General features: G+C 52.4%; 1 protein-coding gene across 1 annotated transcript in view; it reads right to left on the minus strand.

The window, feature by feature from the left end:
• Window positions 1-254: 254 nt before the first annotated feature.
• Window positions 255-23,422, minus strand: part of LOC137429372 (muscarinic acetylcholine receptor M1-like) — a 25,738-nt gene continuing 2,570 nt past the window's right edge. Inside the window, exons 2-4 of the mRNA XM_068119325.2 lie at window positions 2,662-2,738; window positions 379-1,889; window positions 255-276 (exon numbers count right to left, since the gene is read on the minus strand). Of these exons, the coding sequence (XP_067975426.2) occupies window positions 255-276; window positions 379-1,796 (1,440 nt within the window). The 5' untranslated portion in view covers window positions 1,797-1,889; window positions 2,662-2,738. The remainder of the gene's footprint in view (window positions 277-378; window positions 1,890-2,661; window positions 2,739-23,422) is intronic.

Below are 23,422 nucleotides of genomic sequence, written 5' to 3' on the forward strand. Positions count from 1 at the left end.
TGGACAGGTAGATCAGGACAGGGATTTCAAACCTGCTCAGGACACCGGCACACATTAGCATACTCTTTTTCCCAATGAGTTCATACCGCACTGCCATGGCAACTGCTTCAATCAAGGATTGGCCGGGAAAACAATGTTAGGACCGATGTTTGCCGATTTGAGCAGTTACATCATTTTTGGTGGTACTTTGAGGTTTGAGTACGACCCAAAGAGGAGCTCATTATGATTTTTATATATCTTCTCCATGGTTGCGGCTAATCCACTGATCGAGTACCCCTGAGAATATAATATAAATAAACAATAGTTGCACAAACAACAATCACAATGACGTCACAATAAGATATTTAATAACTTTTCTGGATTCTGCTCTGGCGACACAGCAGCAACAATTTAAACGTTTCGCGAAATGTTTTGTTGCAGAGAGCATAACACATGGGGTTCACAGTACTGTTAACATAACAAAGCCAGTATCCTAAATTCCACAGGTAACTTGGGATACATCTGTTACAGAAAGTCGATACCAGCACCATAATGTTATATGGGGTCCATGTGACGATGAAGGCCAGGAGAATGGCACTTAATGTTTTGGCGGCTTTTTTCTCGTTGACGAGGTTGTTGTGCTTTCTCTTCGTCATTTGCCTCCTTGCATTCACAGCCGTAGATCTCCCAGTGTCCTCCCTTGTAGGTGGACCTTGACGTCTATCCGTCTGTCTATCGCCAATGGCTTCATTGTCTTCATTCAAATCATTTTTAGGTCCACGACGAGGTGTTCCGCACCTCCCAGCTGGGTCTTCACCCTCCGCTTCTCTTTCGTCACGAGGTGAAATTTCATCAACGCGAGGGTATCGGAAAGAGGTTTCATATCCACAAAGAGGAAACACAGCTGGGTACAAAACTTTCAGCTCAGGCAGTTGTTTCTCAACGCCATCCTCCTCAATGTCTTCCTCCTGTTGAGCTTCCATCAACTGCACGTCCTTTTCCTTGCACACTGGTGGTTCGCAACACAAAACAAGAGTCCTCGGCTGTGACTCCGCATCTCCATTACATGGTGGTTGGACTTCCGAAGGATGCTGGGGACAACCTTCAGGTACGTGAGCTGCCAATGGAGGTACCTTGGTAACCATAAGTTCAGCACCTTGAAGTGTTTTGAGCTCTTTGAAACGCTTTTGCGTTTCAAGATAAATCCTCCAGTACAATATCATTATGATTGCTGCTGGCAGGTAAAAAGCTAGTATAGCCGTTCCGAAGGTAATTATAGGCTCAGACAGAAATTGTATGTAGCACCTATCTGCAGCAACAGTCCTTATGCCGATGATGTATTGCCAAAAGAGGATTGCTGGAGCCCACAAGATAATGGACACGGCCCAAGCAGTCGCGATCATCAGCACAACCCTTTTGGTCGTCCGTTTGGCCTTGTATTTCAGGGGTCTTGTGATGGACAGGTAGCGGTCAAAACTTATGACAAGCAGGTGCATCACCGAAGCGTTGCTGGCGACGTAGTCCGTCACCAGCCACATGTCGCAGCACACCGGACCGAGGACCCAGCGACCCATGGTCACGTACGTCGTGAACAGGTTCATGGAGACGAGGCCGATTACGATGTCGGCGACAGCGAGGCTGAGCAGGAAATAATTATTGGCGGATTTCAAATTCCGGTTCACTTTAAACGCCACAATTACCAGCACGTTTCCAGTGACTGTAATGAGGCTTATGATCCCTGAGAAAAACAGCACAATCACCATCTGTGATGAACTGAACTGCATCAGATGCTCGTCTACTGTACCGTTGGAGGCCATCTTGGTTTCGCTGTTTACAGTGCGATTAACGTCTCACCGTCGCTGTTTCATCATCTCTCCAATAGTTCATATTGAGCATTTCTCAGATACTTTCTGGAACCAAAAAAAGAACAATATTTGTACTTGAGTTAAAAATTCAAACAGGTATTCTGACAATTGGTTTCATTTCCGCATAATTATAGGAATACAGTACCGTGAAATGGGGGTGAATCGGGACACAAACTGAAAAAAAGTTCGGAAACTTTTTTCGCTGAAAATTGATAACCATCCTGATTTGTTGATATTTGGGTTGAAAGTGTTCTCTTGTTTTAAAAAAAAAAAAGCAACTTATAGTCCCTATAACCCCATATATGGGTTAAATCGGAATAAATAGGATTTTTATGGCTGTCCCTATTCACCCCGTTTTACGAGTGAATAGGGACAGTAATACAAAAAAATATTAATCAAGAAACAATCCTGAGTTTCCAACTTATTGCTAAATTGATAGCTCAGATGGATGCACATAATATGCACCCATAATATAAACCACGGTGCCAATGAAAAAAAATATGGGATAAAAAGTTTCTCCAAACTGTCCCGATTTCTTGATTATTATTTTTTTGTATTAGTGACTGTCCCTATTCACCCGTAAAACGGGGTGAATAGGGACTATAAGTTGCTTTAAAAAAAACAAGAGAACACTTTCAACCCAAATATCAACAAATCAGTATGGTTATCAATTTTCAGCGAAAAAAGTTTCCGAACTTTTTTTCAGTTTGTGTCCCTATTCACCCCATTTAACGGTATCAGACATATCCCGGTATTGATTACGTTTTTGTACATTCATTGCGTTAACAAATACCACGACGTGCAAAGATTCACCAACCTCTGAGTTTTCAGACATTTATGTAATGCCCTGGCATTGCGAGGATGTCTTCATCAAGCACCTTGCTATTAACAGATCTGCGGGAAAACAAATTAGGATATTACAAAAGGTGAGGTACCGGTACCAATTATGGTAAATACCGGCGCAAGATTTGTTTCCTGAGCCTGTTTATTTCTACAAACACAGCACCGCCATTTTATAGCAACTGTAAATATGTGCAAGTTGACCTCCGCGGACCCAAGGTGGACGCAGGTTATGTTTTCACCCCTGTTTGTCTCTGTCTGTCTGTGAGCAGGATATCTCAAAATGGTATGGACAGATTCGGACAAAACTTGGTGAACAGGTTGGGTGTATGGCAAAGAGGAATTGATTCGATTTTGGTGAGGATCTTCATCCGGATACTAGAAAGTTTTTGGTTCACGAGTTATGAAGTGGCCACTATATTCGTCGTGTGTGTGTGTGTGTGTGTGTGTGTGTGTGTGTGTGTGTGTGTGTGTGTGTGTGTGTGTGTGTGTGTGTGTCTGTCTGTCTGTCTGTCTGTCCGCAGCATAACTACCCGATGATATCATTCGATCTTGATGAAACTTGGGTGGGAGGTTGATATCATGATCCAGTTGTGTCCTGCCTAGAGTGGGCGTATTGCGCCCATTGTGGGCGGAGCCACGCCCGAAAAAGATGTCTTTTTAGGGGGTAATCGAGTTCAAGCTACATCTTCTCCGAGGGGTTTGGTGGAATGTGACAGGGGTTTCGGTATTTGGTTAGGCCAATGTCATGTGTCGCCTAGCTCCACGGAGCTCGATTTTTCATTTATTTATTTATTTATTTCATTTATTTATTTATTTATTTATGTATCTTTTTTTTTTTCATTTTTCACCGAATTTTCGGTATCGTGTAGCTAACTAACATCATAACTGATTATACATTATTTTCTATCTCATTTCAAGGTCAGTAACCTTCGTTTTGACATTTCCGGGCCTGGCCTGTCCGGGCTTGTTTCGGTTACAGTCCGTCCTTTGTCATTGAATACCGCTCGCTCGTGAACCGTCGTCGTCCCCTGACTTGTTTTAATTGTTAGTGATTCTTCACCATTGAGAGACAGGGCCAAAAACGATATATAGCAAGATATCTCAAAAAGTTATGGACGGATTTGGCAAAACTAGGTAGATGAGTTGGTCAGGTGACAAGAACCAGCTGATTCGATTTTGGTCAAGGTCCGGATGCAGATCCGGCCTATCGGTGGGATACAAAATGGGATACTGTTCTGACTGGTGGAGGTTTGCGCTCCACCAAGTGCTGTTCTAGTTTCTATTTTGTGGCCATCTAATTTTTCATTCAAGGGTCCAGACTCATGGAAGAGAAAACAACAAAGAGCATCAGACTCACAAACTTCCAAAGGGTTGGAAGGAACATATATAAGGACTCGAGGAGGAAAGGTAAAATATTGCAAAAAATGATTATCATTGGCTGAGACAGGAACAAAATGGGGAAGAATCAGTGTGTGTAGAAGAGATCGTGGATAATCATTGGTGAGTGCGTTCGGTAGTGATGGACAGGTCATATGAAAAACTGAAATGAAGATGAGACAACAGATCTACAATTGGGATAAATAAGGGGATGAATGGATGCAGGTGGTCAACCAGCCTGGACTTCGGGATGGTGAGCATGTGACGGGTTTTTTGAGGAACGCATGTCACCTGGGTTGGCTGGGAGATTGCAGAGGTAGGAGAGGACAGGAGGAGCAAGGCCAGATGTCAGCCTGTATAAAATAGAGAGGCCACCAACTTGCCACTGGTGGGAGATTCACACTCCCTTCCTATCTTGAGATTCCACTGGCGCAGACGGCTTTGTTTTTGAGCACCTCAAGATAATCAAGGTGGGAAACAAAAGCGCCAGCTCAGAGTGGGGAGCCATGCTGTATGAAAGCCTCGCATCCAGTGAGGAAGTTTGTGTGACTCCGGAATCCCTTGGATCTACGGATAATACCCACACGGTGACTATAGTGATTGGTGCTAGTTTGGTGATATCATCCTCCCACTAAAGATTGTGGTAGACAGTGAGGACAAGTGAGGGACTGCACATTTTGCTGTTCAGAGTAGTAAATTGGATAGTTTGATTGGCAATATATGTGGAGAGACCGTGTGAGAGCATGTCACCTGCTTGCATTGAATGCCATGCTCCAAGGTGTACCAGCGGAATTTCATGTCCAAGTCTGTCTAAAGGGATTCAGCAGCAGTCAACCTTTCACAAAAGTAACGCATCATTCTATATGGGGTGGATTCATTCATAAAATGGTAATGTTGGTTTTCAAGAGAATCAGGTAGATTATTGATGAAGATCAAGAATAATGCAGATCATAAGATGGTGCAGATCAAAGGAAAGGATATCATCAAAAGACACTTGCTGATTCCGCTGATAGAAGAAAGCAGACAACCGTTTGAGCAGGGGGCCCTGAATACCAAAGGAAGAAAACTAGGACTGGATGCCAGGGGTGTCAAAAGCTCAATAGATTTCCAGAGAGATAGCTCGAACCTAAATCCTCTTTATCTCTTTGCTGATGACTCCATGAGCCTCTTCCATGGCATGTCTCATCCCTCAGATAGACAGGCATCAGCCTCTTCCCTTTCTGCAAGCCTTGATAAAATCACAAACTGATTCAGATATATATATATATATATATATATATATATATATATATATATATATATATATATACAGACTTGGCATTTAATATGGAATATTTTTTTTTCTTCTTGACTTGGGGTTACTTTCTTAACTCAGTATATCAATCTGGTGAGTTTCTTTTACACTTTGGTAATTTATTTGTTAAAAGAACCATGTCACTGATTGTCTGTCGCAGCAAGAAGTCAACAACAGGATTATATCACAGGTGGCGTGGCAAAATGTACGGACAGGTGCATTTGATGATTGGCTTCACAGTCGGGTATACAAGGGTTGTTGCATTCTGTATTAGTGGAAAACAACTGCTGCACGTCTCCAAAAGTTATTGCCGCTTCCTCTGGAGATGGTCCGTCACCTCGACAATGCTGTTTGTCATGGAGTGGTGGCTTTACGAAATTACGGCATGAAACAGCGTGCTATTCCTCAGCAGTATGGCACCACTCAAGGTCAGGTGTCAAAGATCCTGAAACGAAATGCTCAGAGGAGTGTCCCTACTCCAATACCGAGGCCAGGACGTCCCGCAGAACCACAAGGAGGGATGATCGCTAGCTGCACCAGTTAGTCCGCAATGGCCGTACCAAGTCAGCTAATCGGCTTAGGGCTGAGTGGCAGCAACTGACAAATGTGCCCTGTATCCAGAAGGCTAGTCAACCAACGACTGGTTCAAGCAGGCTATCGTGCCAGGCGTCCCCTGAGAAAGCCACGCCTGACCAGACAACACAGCCAGCGCCGATTGCAGTGGGCCAGAGAGCACCGTCAATGGCAGCCAGGACACTGGAATCACGTGATCTTCAGTGACGAGTCTAGATTTCTGGTCTATCGTCAAGTTGGCCGCGTCCGAGTGCGCAGACAAGTGCATGAAGCCTACAACAAAGATTGTATAGTGCCAAGAGTCCAAGCTGGAGGTGGTGGGGTGACCGTTTGGGCTGCTTTTCATGCAGGGGGAAAAACTGACCTGGTTGTTCTGAATGGAAGCCTGAACCAGTTCAAGTACAGGGCCATTCTGGAAGAAACATTGCTTCCATTTGCTCGTGCAGCCTTTCGAGGAAACTTTGTCTTCCAAGATGACAATGCACAGCCTCATTGTGCTCGCATGATCCAACACTTTCTTGCTGACCGTGGTGTGGAGCATATGGAGTGGCCTGCCATGTCCCCGGATATGAATCCGATAGAGAACTTGTGGGCAGAATTAACGCGTCAAGTCGACCACTTGGACCAGCAGCCGACCTCTGTGCGTGAATTGCAGCAGGCTATTGTCACTGCATGGCAAGCAATTCCTGTCCAAACCTTGGCAAATCTCGTGAACAGCATGCCTCAACGTGTACATGCTCTCCTGAATGCTCGTGGGGGTTACACAAAGTACTGAACTGTAATTTTACTGTCCGTAATCCCAATTGTAATTTAACTTTTGTTTTTGTTAAAAAAATTTTTTGGCTAATGTGCAAAATAAAGAGATACTTCTGGAAAACGTACAGAAGTTCAACACAGTACTGTCCATGAATTGAGTTCGATATCAGTTTACATCACTTTCAAGGATCAATTTATTTGCTTCGAAATGTCAAATGTGGTTTTTGTTTCTTTTAAAGGTCACATTAACAAAATCTAGAATAATTTCAACATAATTCCAATGAACTTTTGGTTCTAAGACATCTTGAAAAGTAAGTTCACCCCCACAAAAAAAGATTATCAAGTTTAAAAAAAAAATGTGCCTGAAGTCAGCTGCGATGAAGGAATCCATTTTGGAGCCTTCTTCATGGATTGGAGTGATGCTTGCAACTTTCCAAAATGGAGGAAGTTGCCCATACAAGAAGAACATGTGAAAGAGAGAGGTACTTATTATATGTGTAAATATGACAAAAGGTTTGGCAATTTTAAATGCCCTGTCTGTATACTGCATTACGAAAGGTGACATAAATCATTACCCTCCCCAACCCTCCTCTACCCCTGCCATTTGCCACCCATACTCAACATGTGCACAAGAGTAAAGATCATCCTCCCGCACGATTCTCCGTTCCTCCTGCTTTTATGTACTGCATACCCAATGGAAATTGGAACTTTCTCTTCACATTGTAATACCATAGCACAGGGTTAACAGGATAGTTCAGAGGTAATTAACTTGCCTTTGAACTCACTTATCTGGGTTTGATTCCTGACTTAACTATGAACCATCAACCTGGTGCCTGGTGTTTCATAGGCAAGGCATTACATTATGGCATTTCACATTGATATGGGCCACCCATCAAAATAGCATGTTAAGCTAGGGTCCCCTCTGCTAAGATTTGATGGTGGGCATTAAAGATCCAATATGTCTTTTGCAAGAGGTCGTTGTGTGCTTGCATCCTGGCCAAATTTCAAATGCCACCATGATGCTGCCTACAGAAAAAGCAATGCAGTTACTTTCATGAGGTACTTGGCAGAGCAGGCCAGGGACATAAAGGTGGGAATCCCCGGAGGGGGCCTGGATAAAAAGAGAGACACTGCCCTTTCCAAGATTTATTTTTGTAACATTCGATCTAAGGTTAAAACAGCTGTTCACCACCATCTCTTATCTCTTATCTTCCCCCATCCAAAACCTTGATCTTTTCTACCCCCGCTAATTCACCCCAGATCAACTTTTTTTGAAATTCCAACTTCTTTCCGAGAAGTCCTTGCAGTGTCCATATGTTTTATACCTCTCCCACCCCCTCCCCCCTTCCCATGCCCCCTCCGCCAAGCACTCTCCCTCCCACAGTTCTCTCAATGTCCCTGTTCTCAAATGTTGTGTTTGCGTCCTTCCCACTCCCTCCCCATCTTGTCTACCGCTCCCCTTATTATATGTTTTATGTGTCGGTTTGTCTTTCTGTGTGATCAATGTTTAGCTCTTTCACGAGCCTCGATCTTGTATACAAAAAAAAAGGAAAAAAAAGGTTCATTAAAGGAACCACCTTTGGAGGCCATTTTCCCCCACAGAGCAGGTGTTGGCCCTTTTCAGGCACCGTGGTCCCCTTTTTGAAGCAATATTTTACAGCCAGATGCCCTTCCTGCTGCCAACCCTGTTAGTCGCCTCTTGCGACACACATGGAATTACCAGCAAGCTGGTACTCAATTTGCCGACCTCGGAAAGATGACAGGCTGAGTCAACCCCCCTGCTATTAATTCAGCGATCGATCGGGATTTGAACCTGGATCCCAAGCCGGCACCCTAACCGCTAAGCCAACACCAGGCTTAAATGACAGGCTGAGTCAACCCCCCTGCTATTAATTCAGCGATCGATCGGGATTTGAACCTGGATCCCAAGCCGGCACCCTAACCGCTAAGCCAACACCAGGCTTAAGGTTCATAAAAGGGTTTGTACAAAAAGAATGGAGGACAAAAACATGAGTCAACGACATTGTGCTTTGTTTGATATGAGCCACAAGGACATGAGTAGACAATAGACAAAAACATGTGCTAGCTATATGATATTTGAACACGTGTTGGAACCACTGGCCCCGGTTAAGGAAGGGGTATCAAGCCCCGCCCACAATTAAAAAAAGTCAATCATAAAGAAATATATTACGTTGTGGCGGACACGAAAGCCCACTGGCGTGGTGACATCATTCCGCGCACCAAGTGGGCGGCGGCCACGCCCGAGGGGTAGGCGTGGCCTGAGGATATACACGGGGCGCGCAGCCCGGAGCGCGCTAGTGTTACAGTGAGCTCCTGAAATAAAGACGCTTATAAGTTACCGCTTGTCCGCTTCCTCCTTGCTCGCAAGCAGCGCGCGTAACGCCACGCTTTACTGGTGACCCTCGACGTTGGATCTGCCGGAGCGATCCTTCCACACACGACGCCATTGCCATGGCCAACTTCAACAAACTTCCCGAATTTTGGGAGGCCCAGGCCGAAGTCTGGTTCGTCCAAGCCGAAGCCCAATTTCAGCTTCGGCGCCTCACCGGCGACGACACGCGCTACTGCCACGTCGTCGCCTCCCTCGGGCCCGGCACGGCCGCTCGAGTTGTGTCCGTCCTTCACCACCCACTGGACGGCCACAAGTACGAGACACTCAAGCGGCTACTCCTAGCCACGTTCGGCCTCACGGACGACGCACGGGCCGACCGCCTCCTGGATCTCCCCGAGCTCGGCGACACGCGCCCGTCGGTCCGAATGGACCATATGCTGTCACTGTTGGGCGACGAAGCCCCCGGTTGTCTATTCCGGGCGCTTTTCCGTCGCCAACTTCCAGCGCAGGTTCGCCTTGCGTTGGCCGGGACCGTGCTAACGGAACCCCGAGCATTGGCAGCCGAGGCGGACAGGTACTTTGCGGCCGTCACGGACCTCGAGGCTGATGCTGCTGATGATGCTGATCCACAGCATCAGCTTACACAGCATACGCAGCATGCTGATACGCACCTCGTGACCGCCGCCACGCCCCGCCCACCGCCGCAGCGAAAACCGCCACCGCGGGGAAACCCGCCAACTCCACCGGCCTGGCGGAGCCAGCCGCGCTCCTCCAGCTCCACCACCTGGTGCTGGTTCCACGCCAAGTTCGGCCACGAGGCTCGGCAGTGTCATCCGCCATGCTCCTTCAACAGGTCGGGAAACGCCCGGGCCGGCGCTCAATAGTGGCGATGAGCGCCGACCGTTCGAGCAGCCTGCTGTTCATAACGGACACCTTATCTGGGCGCCGTTACCTGTGCGACACGGGAGCGCAGGTGAGTGTCGTTCCCGCCGGTACGTCAGACAAGCACGCCGCGGGCGTGGGCCCCGCGCTGCTTGCCGCGAACGGGACGCCCATCCGTACATACGGAAAACGCTGCCTCTCTCTGCGGTTCGGAGGGCAGGTTTTCCGATGGACGTTCGTCACCGCCGACGTGCCCATGGCACTGCTTGGCGTGGACTTCCTGTGCGCTAATGGGCTCCTGGTCGACGTAAAGCGCAGACGTCTTGTCCAGGCCGAGACGTTCAGCTCGCTCGCTTGTGCGCTGCCCAGCTCGTCGAGCAGCTCAACGAGCGGCACGCCGAGCGGCTTGCCAAGCGGCTTGCCGAACGGTTCGGTTCCGGCCACATTGATCTGTATGCTTCCGGCAGCGGACGCATTCACCCGCCTCCTCGCCGGCTTCCCGGCCCTCACGCGGCCCACCTTCTCGGCGGGGGCCGTCAAGCATGGGGTGGCCCATCACATCCCCACCGTCGGGCCACCGGTCTACGCCCGGGCACGCCGCCTCGAGCCGACGAAGCTGGCGGTGGCAAAAGCGGTGTTCGCTACCCTGGAGCGACTCGGCATCGTTCGGCGCTCGGAGAGTGCTTGGGCGTCGCTGCTGCACATCGTGCCGAAGCCCGGCGGGGGATGGCGACCGTGCGGGGACTATCGCCGTCTCAATGACGCCACCACTCCCGACCGCTACCCCGTCCCCCACATTCAGGACTTTTCCGCCCGTTTGGCGGGCATGTCCTTCTTCTCAAAGGTGGACCTCATACGCGGCTACCATCAGGTCCCCGTCAGGCCGGAGGACGTCCCAAAGACGGCGGTCATCACACCATTCAGACTCTTCGAGTTCCTGCGGATGCCCTTCGGTCTGAAGAATGCGGCTCAGGCGTTCCAGCGACTGATGGACAGCGTCCTGCGCGACTTGGATTTTGTCTACGTCTGCCTGGACGATATCCTCGTCGCCAGCGCGTCCCGCGAAGAGCACCTACGCCACCTCCGCACACTCTTCGAACGCCTGGGCCAGCATGGCCTGATTGTGAACCCCGCAAAGTGCTGGTTCGGCGTCGTCGTAATCGATTTTCTGGGGCACCGTGTCACCATGCACGGAGCCGTCCCTCTGCCGGCCAAGGTGGAGGCGGTGAAGGGGTTTCCGCGCCCCCGCACGATCAGAGGGCTGCAGGAGTTCCTGGGCATGGTGAACTTTTAACATCGGTTCCTGCCCCGTATCGCCCAGCTCCTGCGCCCCCTGCACGAAGCTCTCCGAGGTAAGCCGGGCAAAGGCGACGTTACCTGGACCGAGCAGATGGACATGGCGTTCACAGGTGCGAAGCTCACCTTGGCTAACACCACCATGCTCACGCACCCGGCGCCCGATGCACCGATCGCCCTCACCACCAACGCCTCGGACTACGCGGTGGGCGCGGTGCACGAGCAATGGGTGCGTGGAGCTTGGCAACCGCTGGCGTTCTTTAGCCGGCAGCTTCGCCCGCCCGAACGCCGTTACAGTACCTTCGACCGCGAGTTGCTCGGGCTTCACTTGGCGGTTAGGCACTTCCGCCATCTCCTCGAGGGTCGTGCGTTCACGGCCTTCGTCGACCACAAGCCGCTGATCTTCGCGATGGGCAAGGTCACCGAGCCGTGGTCGGCCCGGCAGCAGCGTCACCTCTCGGCCGTGTCCGAGTACACGACAGACATCCGGCACGTCACGAGGAAGGACAACCCGGTGGCGGATTGCCTTTCCCGGGCCGTCGCCCACGCAGTCCACCTCGGCATCGACTATGCCCGGATGGCAGCGGACCAGGCCGCTGACCCCGACGTCCAGGCCTTGCGGACAGCCGTCATGGGCCTCCGCGTCACCGAGGTGCCATTCGATGGCACGGGCACGGCCCTCTTGTGCGACGTCTCCCTCGGGCGGCCTCGCCCCATCGTGCCCGCGGGCTGGCAGCGCCAGGTGTTTGACGCCATCCACGGCCTGTCCCACCCGGGCGCAAGGGCCTCCCAAAGGTTGATCGCCGACAAGTTCGTCTGGCATGGCCTCCGGAAGGCCGTCCGCGGCTGGGCCAGGACGTGCCACGTGTGCCAGCGCGCCAAGGTGCACCGGCACACCCAGGCCCCGTTGGCCCCGTTCACGGTGCCGGAACGCCGGTTTGACCACGTCCACGTGGACCTGGTGGGACCTCTGCCCCCCTCGCGGGGTTTCACCCACGTCCTCACCATGGTGGACCACACCACCCGGTGGCCGGAGGCCGTGCCCTTGGCGTCGACGATGGCGGCGGACGTCGCGCAGGCTTTCATCGCCACTTGGGTCACCCGGTTCGGCGCCCCCTCAGACATCTCGTCCGACCGCGGCCCCCAGTTCACCTCAGAGCTCTGGGGGGCGGTCGCGCAGGGGCTCGGGGTCCGGCTGCACCGAACCATGGCCTACCACCCCCAGGCTAACGGCCTGTGTGAGCGATTTCACCGCTCATTGAAGGCCGCGCTCCGGGCCACCCTCTGCGACGGCGGCTGGGTCGACAGGCTCCCCTGGGTCCTGCTGGGCCTCCGGACGGCGCCCAAGGAGGACCTGCGCGCATCCGCGGCGGAGTTGGTCTTCGGGCAACCGCTGCGGGTGCCGGGCGAGTTCCTCCCCGACTCCACGGCACCACAGCAGCGCTCCGCTCTGCAAGAGACCGCCTAGAGGTTCGCCCCGGTGCCAACGGCATGCCACGGGCACCCACCGATGCACGTCGCCCCGGAGCTTCGCACGGCGGAGTACGTCTTCGTCCGCCACGATGCCCACCGGACACCACTGCGGCCCCCGTACGACGGGCCTTTCCGCGTGCTGGAGACCGGGGCGAAGCACTTCACCCTGGAAATCGGCGGTACTCCTGACTGCGTTTCTGTAGACCGCCTCAAGCCGGCCCACCTCGACGTGGACCATCCACCGCCAGTGGCCCGACCCCCACGTCGGGGCCGCCCCCCTGCGGGCGGACCCCCGGCACCGCCCAGCCATGCCGCCACGCCGCCCCCCGGTCCTGCACCCATCCCAGGGGCAGCCAGGGGCATCCCACCTGGCATCCCTGCACCCCGGACGCCGCCGATCGCCAGGGGGCGCTTCGGCCGGGTCATCCGTCTGCCCCGCAAACTGGCCCTCCAGGTGCGCGGGAATTCTGGGGGGGCGCGTGTGGCGGACACGAAAGCCCACTGGCGTGGTGACATCATTCCGCGCACCAAGTGGGCGGCGGCCACACAACCGAGGGGTAGGCGTGGCCTGAGGATATACACGGGGCGCGCAGCCCGGAGCGCGCTAGTGTTACAGTGAGCTCCTGAAATAAAGACGCTTATAAGTTACCGCTTGTCCGCTTCCTCCTTGCTCGCAAGCAGCGCGCTTACCGCCGCGCTTTAACGTTATGATACGAGGTTGGTTCTGGGAAGGCAATGGCGAAGCACCCAGTAGGCCTATAACTCTTGGCAAGTAACTGGTTTGGGAGTGCTGAACCTGCCTTCATGCATAATACCACAACACGAATACCAGGTACATTATTGCTTTTATAAAATGTTTACAGGTAAAACTAAACAGAACTATAGAGTTCATAGAACACATTAACCCACGCAGTCTTGGGAAAAAGAACATGGGAAGAGTCTCTTAAACTCGTGCTTTGCGTTTCCGAGGCCGATCGATATTTGTTTTGTTTGTGAACCATGCATAACAAGCGTGATGGAAACCACAGCACGATGTGCCGCCATATTTGTGAGAATGCAGAATCATAAATAGTTTTTCTGCCTTCAGGGCATAATGGCATAAATGTTGATTCTCATAGTTTTTCTCATCGTCACTCTACCCTCAGGGCAAGAATATTTTTCCAAGTCCTGCTAAACAGAAGTTTCTTGAAAGTAATGAATGAATGATCGTTTTAAGGCAATTTTCCCCGCTACGCCGGGGGTTAGCCTTGCAGGCTCCATGACAATCATGGTTCCCTGTTTGAGGCAATGTTTTTATGGCCGGATGCCCTTCCTGACACCAACCCTTGGTCGCCTCTTACGATGCGCAGGGATACGGTGCACCTATTCTAGGCCGGGGTACACACCGTGATCATTCATCCCAGCAAGCTGGTACTCAATTTGCCGACCTCGGAAGGATGACAGGCTGAGTCAACCCCCCTGGCGTTAATTCAGCGATCGACCGGGATTCCGAACCCAGGATCCTAGGATCCCAAGCCGGCACCCTAACCGCTAAGCCAACACCAGGCAAAGTAACAAAAACAAAAAAACAAAAACAGGAAAGTAACAAAAAGACAATTTATTATCAACATCGATTAAGTATATAATTCAATTGAAATAAAACTAAGATTTAATGGTTGTAAAGAAAAAGGTTTAGAAGTTTACCGCCATTGATGCAGCGTCTTTTACACCACCTTATTTAACATGTTACATTGGTTCTTCGTGATTGTTTTTTGTGTCCTTTATAACGTCCTTAAAAACAGTAATTTGTGTTCAAAATATATCATTTGATTTAAATAAGTTGTTGCTCGATCATAAACTGACGTTTGTAGACAGACAGACAGACAAAGTGAACCAATTGCTTAGCCCTAACAAAAATGAATATATGCATAAAACAAAACCTGTAGTCAAGAAATAGTAAAGTATACATTTAAAAAGTACATCTGTATTGAAAGTACGTACCATAATAGTGTAAGTTAGCAGAAACATCGTAAACTGTACATGGAGTGTAAAATAAGTGCTATCACCCAAAATGATCATTTTGCACAAATTTTCAATCCACATCGTATTTGAAAGTAATTCTTTGTTTTTCCATACGCAAGGTTTAAATATGAACACCAATTAATTAAAACATGCATTACCATAAAAAGTTTGCCAAGTGGCTTTGTGTGTGATGATTAATTAAATAACATTCTTTAATAAGGACCAAACTCTTTCATCCCACACACACCTGCTGATATAACTTCAAAGCTCTGAGTTCAGCAAGCCGAGACGGATGAAGTCCTTACAGGTAATCCCTTATGAAAGTGGGTTAAGAGCTCCTCCACCCACTGTCCTCCTTTTGATGCCCTATCTGATACGTTGCCTCACTCTGAGACTTGTGCACAGTGCACTGATAAAGTTACCTTCTCGTGAATAAAGTTTCTTCAGAAAATGTAATCAAGTGTCGCATAATTATTATGTCCACCAAAGGATGGGTTAAGTTTGGTGGGGTGGGTTCGGTTTAAAGTTGTACATTGAGTCTGATCTCCACATGGCAATGGTTCGGAGTGGTGTAAAATTGAGTCAACAGAGTGGTAGTTGGTTGGGTGTTGCAGGTCAAAAAATGTGTGGCTGGAGGTCAAATTTTCCACCACATTTGAATATGTTACAATGAAGGAACTGCGCTCCAACGCGAGTCGAAAGAATTGACGCGACCAAAGACGGAATTCGTCCGAGTTGCTTTATTGAAACAAAACAGCTCAGGTATTCTGACAAGCCCGTTTATCGGGCAGCAATATATATACACATTTATGTCGGGAAGTTTGCCCGGCAAAAGCTATACCGGGCATGCCCGGGTGTCAAGGGCGAGCCTTGGAAAGGCGAGTCTGGACCTGCCCGGGCGTGTTTGGCTGCGGCCTGGCAAGTCGAGGCTGGGCGTGCCCGGGCGCTCTGGGCGAGCCTTGGAAAGGCGATAGCGGGCATGCCCGGACGCTCTGGGCGAGCCCTGTAAAGGCGATAGCGGGCATGCCCGGACGCTCTGGGCGAGCCCTGGAAAGGCGAGAGCGGGCATGCCCGGGAAAGACGAGACCGGGCGTGCCCGGGAGGTTCGGGCCTGCCCGGGAACAGTGAGTCCGGGCATGCCCGGGAGAGGCGCGTCTGGCCGTGTTCTGGCCGGTGCAAGGCGATTGTGTGCATCCAGCGGTAACCGCGACACACGCCCCTCCAGAATCGACCTGCACCGGCAGGGTCAATTTAAGGGGGGTCCGGATGACCCGGCCGAAGCGACCCCTGGAGGGTCGTGGGGAGGCACCGACGTGGTGGTGGGTGGTCGAGCGGGGGGAACTGTGGACGGGGGGCGGCCTCGCCGCGGAGGAAGGGCCAACCGTGGTGGTCGGTCGACGTCCATGTGCGCCGGTTTGAGGCGGTCCACAGAAATCCGGTCCGGCCGGACGCCGAAGTCGACGATGAAAGACTTGTCGCCCCGTCGCAGGACCCGGAAGGGCCCGTCGTACGGCGGCCGGAGTGGCCCCCGGTGCGCGTCATGACGCACAAAGACGTACTCCGCTGTGCGAAGCGCCGGGGGGACGTAGGACTGGGGGCCACCGTGGCGGGACGTCGGCACGGGGGCAAATCGTCGGGCGGCCTCCTGGAGGTCCGAGCGCTGGCGAGCGGCAGACCAGGGACTGGTAGCGTCGGGCACGAATTCGCCTGGGACGCGGAGCGGCTGGCCGTAGACGAGCTCGGCGGCGGACGCCTGGAGGTCTTCCTTGGGGGCCGTGCAAAGGCCCAAAAGGACCCACGGCAGCCGGTCGGCCCAACCGTCGTCCTGAAGGCCGGCCATGAGTGCGGCCTTCATGGAGCGGTGAAACCGCTCGCACAACCCGTTGGCTTGGGGGTGGTAGGCCGTGGTGCGGTGCAGCGTGACCCCCAACGAACGGGCGACCGCGCCCCAAAGCTCAGACGTGAACTGTGGGCCGCGGTCGGACGAGATGTCCGCTGGTGCGCCGAAGCGCGCGACCCAGGTGGCTATGAACGCCTGTGCCACGTCGGCGGTGGTGGTGGAGGCGAGGGGCATGGCCTCCGGCCACCTGGTGGTCCTGTCCACCATGGTGAGCAGGTGGGTGAACCCCCGCGAGGGGGGCAGGGGACCCACCAGGTCCACGTGGACGTGGTCGAAACGCCGTTCCCACACGGCGAAAGGTGCCAGCGGGGCCTGGGTGTGGCGGTGGACCTTGACCCGCTGGCAGGCCGTGCAGGCGTTGGCCCAGTCGCGGATGTTTCGTCGAAGGCCGTGCCAGACGAAACGCACCGACACCAGCTTCTGAGAAGCTTTCCGGCCCGGGTGAGAAAGGCCGTGGATGGAGGCGAAGATGCGCGCTGCCAGGAAACGGGCACGATGGGGCGAGGCTGGCCCTGGGAGACGTCGCAGAGCAGGACGGTGTCCGCGAAGGGAATGTTGGCCAGGCGGAGGCCCGTGTCCGCCGCACGGAGTGCCTGCACCGAGGCGTCGGTGGTCTGGTCGTCCGCTATGAGCGCGAAGTCCACGCCGAGGTGGACCGCGTTCGCGCTGGCCCGAGAAAGACAGTCGGCCACGGCGTTGTCTTTGCCGGCGACGTGCCGGATGTCCGTGGTGAACTCCGACACGGCGGAGAGGTGGCGCTGCTGGCGGGCCGACCACGGCTCCGTGACCTTAGCCATTGCGTAGACCAACGGCTTGTGGTCGACGAAAGCCGTGAACGGGCGGCCCTCCAGGAGGTGTCGGAAATGGCGAACGGCCAGGAATAGCCCGAGCAGCTCGCGGTCGAACGTGCTGTAGTTTAACTCGTTCGGCCGGAGTTGCCGGCTGAAAAAAGTGAGTGGCTGCCAAACCCCGTCCACCCATTGCTCATGGACGGCGCCCACCGCGTAGTTGGAGGCGTCCGTAGTGAGGGCAATGGGCGCGTTGAGCACCGGGTGAGCCAGCAGCGTTGCGTCGGCGAGGGCCCGTTTGGTGCTGGCGAAGGCCGCGTCCATGGCCGCGGACCAAACAATGTCATGCTTGGCCGGCTTGCCCCAGAGGGCCTCGTAAAGGGGCCGCATGAGCTGAGCAGCGCGGGGCACGAATCGGTGATAAAAATTCACCATGCCGAGGAACTCTTGGAGGGCCTTGATGGAACGGGGACGCAGGAACGTGGTGATGGCCTCGACCTTGGTCGGCAGCGGCACGGCCCCGGTCTTGGTGATGCGGTGGCCCAAAAAGTCAACGGTCGTCGCGCCGAAGTGGCATTTGACCGGGTTGACAATTAAGCCGTGCTCGCTGAGGCGACCGAACAGTGTTCGGAGGTGGAGGAGGTGCTCGGCACGGGACGTGCTGGCGACGAGGATATCGTCCAGATAGACGAAAAGAAACGGCAGGTCACGCAGCACGCCGTCCATCAAGCGCTGGAACGCCTGGGCCGCGTTCTTGAGGCCAAACGGCATCCGCAAAAATTCGAACAGGCCGAACGGCGTGATGACGGCCGTCTTCGGGACATCGGCCGCCCGGACAGGTACCTGGTGGTAGCCCCGTATCAGGTCAATTTTCGAAAAGATGACCCGTCCCGCCAAACGGGCGAAAAAGTCCTGAATATGCGGGATCGGGTACCTGTCGGGGGTGGTAGCGTCGTTGAGACGGCGGTAGTCGCCACACGGGCGCCATCCACCCCCCGGCTTTGGCACGATGTGCAGTGGCGAGGCCCACGCGCTATCGGAGCGCCGCACGATGCCGAGGTGCTCCAACGCGTCGAACTCGGCCTTCGCCACGGCGAGCTTGGCTGGGTCGAGGCGGCGGGCCCTGGCGTAGACCGGCGGGCCCATAGTGGGTATGTGGTGCTCAATCCCGTGCCGCACCGCGACGGCCGAAAACGTCGGCCACGTGAGGGCCGGGAATTCCGCGAGCAGGCGAGCGAACTCGTTCACTGCCGGGAGGGCGCACGCCAGTTCGGTCGGCGCGGAGCTGCTCATCGTGCACGCCAGGGAGCTGAAGGTCTCGGCGTTGACATGGCGACGACGTTTGACGTCGACCAGCAGCCCGTGCGCGCAGAGGAAGTCGGCGCCCAGCAAAGCCATGGGAACGCAGGCGGTCACAAAAGTCCATTGAAAATGCTGGCTGCCGAAGCAGAGGGTGACGACGCGTGGGCCGAAAGTGCGTATGGCCGAGCCATTAGCAGCGACCAAAGAGGGGCCGCAAACGGCGTCCCGCCTGTCCTGCTCGGAGGCGGGTATGACGCTCAGTTGGGCGCCGGTGTAACACAGGAAACGCCGCCCAGACGCTTTGTCCCGAATAAACAGCAAGTTGCCCGAGTGGCCGGCGCTCATGGCTGGGAATGAACGCCGGCCCGGCCGTTTCCCGACCTGCCGAAAGTGCACGGGGGCCGGCACGTCCGAGCCTTGTGTCCGAACCTCGCGTGGTAATAACACCACACCCGGTCAGGTGGAGGCCCCGGCCGTCGTGTCGGAAGCGGCGGTGCGGCGTGGCGGCCGCCAGTTGCACCGGCAGTTCGGCCTCCAACCGCGCAGGGCGCTCGGGCGTCGTGGGCGTCGCCTCGGACGGCGGCGGGCTCCAGGTAACCGCGCCGATGTGCTGGCCCGCCGAGGAGATCTTATCGGCTTCCCTGGCGAGGGCGCGGGAATCCGTGATCAACGTGCCAGCCAGGGCGAGGCGTACCGGGTGAGGCAGCTGGTGAAGGAACAGCTCGCGGAACAGAAAATCCGGAGAGTGCTCACCGAGCAATGAGAGCATATAGTCCATGCGCTCTGACGGGCGCGTGTCGCCGAGCTCGGGCAGAGCGAGCAGGCGCCGTGCGCGTGCTGCCGGTGAGAGGGCGAAAGCGTCGAGGAGGAGTGTCTTCAGCGCGTCGTATTTGTCAGCAGCCGGCGGGTGCTTGAGGAGGCTCAAGGCGCGGGCCGCGGTGGCGGAACCGAGCGCCGCCACAACATGGTGGAAGCGGGTGTCGTCCGCGGTGATGCCTCGCAGGGCGAACTGAGAGTCCGCCTGAGCGAACCAAACAGCCGCGTGAGCCTCCCAGAAGGTAGGCAGTTTAAGCGTCACTGCCGTATCCATGTCGGTAGGTCACCAATGAAGGAACTGCGCACCAACGCGAGTCGAAAGAATTGACGCGACCAAAGACGGAATTCGTCCGAGTTGCTTTATTGAAACAAAACAGCTCAGGTATTCTGACAAGCCCGTTTATCGGGCAGCAATATATATACACATTTATGTCGGGAAGTTTGCCCGGCAAAAGCTATACCGGGCATGCCCGGGTGTCAAGGGCGAGCCTTGGAAAGGCGAGTCTGGACCTGCCCGGGCGTGTTTGGCTGCGGCCTGGCAAGTCGAGGCTGGGCATGCCCGGGCGCTCTGGGCGAGCCCTGGAAAGGCGATAGCGGGCATGCCCGGACGCTCTGGGCGAGCCCTGGAAAGGCGATAGCGGGCATGCCCGGACGCTCTGGGCGAGCCCTGGAAAGGCGAGAGCGGGCATGCCCGGGAAAGACGAGACCGGGCGTGCCCGGGAGGTTCGGGCGTGCCCGGGAACAGTGAGTCCGGGCATGCCCGGGAGAGGCGCGTCTGGCCGTGTTCTGGCCGGTGCAAGGCGATTGTGTGCATCCAGCGGTACCCGCTACAATAAAATGATAAACACACAATATATATATATATATATGTATGTATGTATATATATATATATATATATATATATATATATATATATATATACATATACATATATATATATATATATATATATATATATATATATATATATATATATATATATATTGTTACGTTTGTGGGGGTAGTAATGGAATACCTTAGGAAAGTTCAGAATGTGTAGGTTTTAGTATGGACCGTGTGACACGAAGAAGAAGAAGCCATCTCGATGTGCATAAGCAGGGTAAATGTTCAGGTTAAGAGTGTTTGCATTTTCGCCATAAGGAGGGTGGTTTAGTGCTAATTAATTATAGGGCTTATAGTTAATAATCCCCAGTATGTATTGCCTCCCTGTGATTTTTCCCTAATCTATCTTCTATATATACAGTCACGTGAAAAAGTAAGTACACCCCATGTAAAGTTTTGATTTTTTCAACATATTTCAACATACAGCTATTTGATCTTCATTTCAACAATATTGATAGATAAAGGTGATATAATATAACAAATATCATGAAACATTTACATTTTGTGGTCCATTGTATAATTTAAATAAACATAAATGCAAATTTCGCATGTGGAAAAAGTAAGTACACCCCTGGCTCTAATAGGTGGTATTGCCCCCTTTGGCAGAAACAACCTCAAGTAGGCGTTTCTTATAACTGTCTACCAGTCTCTGACATCGACTGGGATACATTTTTGCCCACTCCTCCATGCAGAATTCTTTCAGCTGTGCGATATTTGAGGGGTTTCTTGCATGCACAGCTCGTTTCAAATCCCCCCACAACATCGCGATGGTATTTAGATCCGGGCTTTGACTTGGCCATTCCAGAACCCTTGATTTCTTTCTTTTCAGCCATTCCTTGGTGGATTTACTGGTATGTTTAGGGTCATTGTCATGTTGCAAGGTCCACCTTCGGTTGAGCTTCAACTTTCCGACAGATGGCCTCACATTATCCTCAAGCACCCTCTGGTACAATGAAGAATTTATAGTGGATTCTATGATGGTGAGCTTCCCAGGCCCTGATGCAGCAAAGCTGCCCCAAACCATAATATTTCCACCACCATGCTTTACAGTTGGTATCAGGTTCTTGTGGTCAAATGCTGTCTTTGGTTTTCGCCAAACATGTCTTCTGGTACTGTGGCCAAATAGCTCTATCTTCGACTCATCTGTCCAGAGCACATTGTTCCAGAAGAGCTGGTCTTTGCCTGGATGTTCATTGGCAAACTTTATTCTTGCCCTGATGTTCTTTTTGGACAGCAAAGGTTTCCTCCAGGCACACCTCCCATGTAGATCAAATTTGTGCAGCCTCTTTCTAATGGTGGACTCGTGCACTTTGACATCAACAGTGGCAAGAGCTACCTGTAGGTCCTGTGATGACATTCTGGGGTTGTTAGAGACTTCTTTCAGCATCTTGCGGTCTGCTCTCGGGCTGAACTTGCTGGGGCGACCTGGCCTGAACAAGTTGGCAGTTGTTTGGAAACTTCTCCACTTGTAGATGATCTTCCGGACAGTCGAATGATTGATTTCAAATTGTTTGGAGATCTTTTTAAATCCCTTCCCAGACTTGTAGGCATCTATAACCTTCTTTCTGAAGGCCTCAGAGAGCTCTTTTGATCGAGGCATGGTGATGCCGCACACTTCAACAACAAAGAGAAAACCAAACTAAATGTCTGAGGTTTAAATAAGACAGGTTCCTCCAAGATCCTCTCTGACGATGTTCTAACCATTTGCACCTGAGCTGGTGTACCTGATTCTAATTTTAGGTATTTGAAGTAGTGATAAATGTAGGGGTGTACTTACTTTTTCCACATGCAAAATTTGCATTTATGTTTATTTAAATTATACAATGAACTACAAAATGTGAATGTTTCATGATATTTGTTATATTATATCACCTTTATCTATCAATATTGTTGAAATGAAGATCAAATAGCTGTATGTTGAAACATGTTGAAAAAGTCAAAACTTTACATGGGGTGTACTTACTTTTTCACGTGGCTGTATAAAAGAAACTTTTTGTTTGTTTGTTTGTTTGTCTGCACGTGATAATCTCCTATACGGTGAAAGATAGGAGGAAACCTCTAAAACAAAAACTGTCGGGACGGGCCCCGGGAAGGTTATAGGCTAGGTGGCGAGGCCGGTTGAGGCCACCTCGGCCGGGCTAAGCCCATTTCGCAATTAAAAGCTGACCTGAATTATAGTAGTCAATCGTCTACGGCCACGAGTAAAAGCTGAATTATAGTAGTAAATTCATTCAAAAAGAACCAATAATGTCCGGACGGGCCCCGGGAAGGTTATAGGCTAGGTGGTGAGGCCGGTCGAGGTTGCCTCGGCCAGGCTGGGCCCATTTCGCAATTAATAGCTGAGCTGAACTATAGTAGTCAATCTTCTATGGCCGCAAGTAAAAGCTGAATTATAGTAGTAAATTAATTCAAAAAGAACCCGGGCAACGCCGGGTGCATTCGGCTAGTGTTCTTATAAAACTCAGCCGGCCAGGCGATGGGCTCCATTAGCCAACCACACCGCCAGGGCCGTCATGAACAGCATTTGCCGATCAGCAAGTAAACTCCGACGTCATCCTAGCATTCCAAAACAGCGACTCGTAACGGAGAGACCATGCCCCGAGCTTCGTGATTGGTGGAGACGTGATGGGGTGATGGGCAGGGCTCAGACAATTGGTAGAGAGTAAAGCCATCGTCGAACATTCGAGAGCGAGGATAGCAAAAAGAAGCTGTCTCGCCATCTTGGTCTCTTCTTGTGCTGGCGTTCGTCAAAGGCGGTTGCGTTTTCTTCTGATCCTGGGATTCATAAAGGGAGGGTCGTGTTTGTCGCTCCCTGTCTGGTCCTGGTGTTCTTTGGAGTCAGTCACATTCTCTCTCCTCTGGTCTTGGCATGCGTTGGAGGCAGCTGCATTTCTCCTTGTGCTAGCTTTCAAAGAGGACGGCTGCGTTTGCCTTTTGCTCTTGTCCTGGTCTTGATTGTGGTGGTCGCTTGGTTGTTTTGCGTAGGAGGACGACGGGTACTCATATGTGTGCACCGGAGAGATCAGCGGAGCCGTGTTAGC

This window comes from Myxine glutinosa, chromosome 6 (assembly GCF_964187855.1).
Source record: "Myxine glutinosa chromosome 6, kmMyxGlut1.1, whole genome shotgun sequence".
In the NCBI taxonomy this organism is placed as follows: domain Eukaryota; kingdom Metazoa; phylum Chordata; class Myxini; order Myxiniformes; family Myxinidae; genus Myxine; species Myxine glutinosa.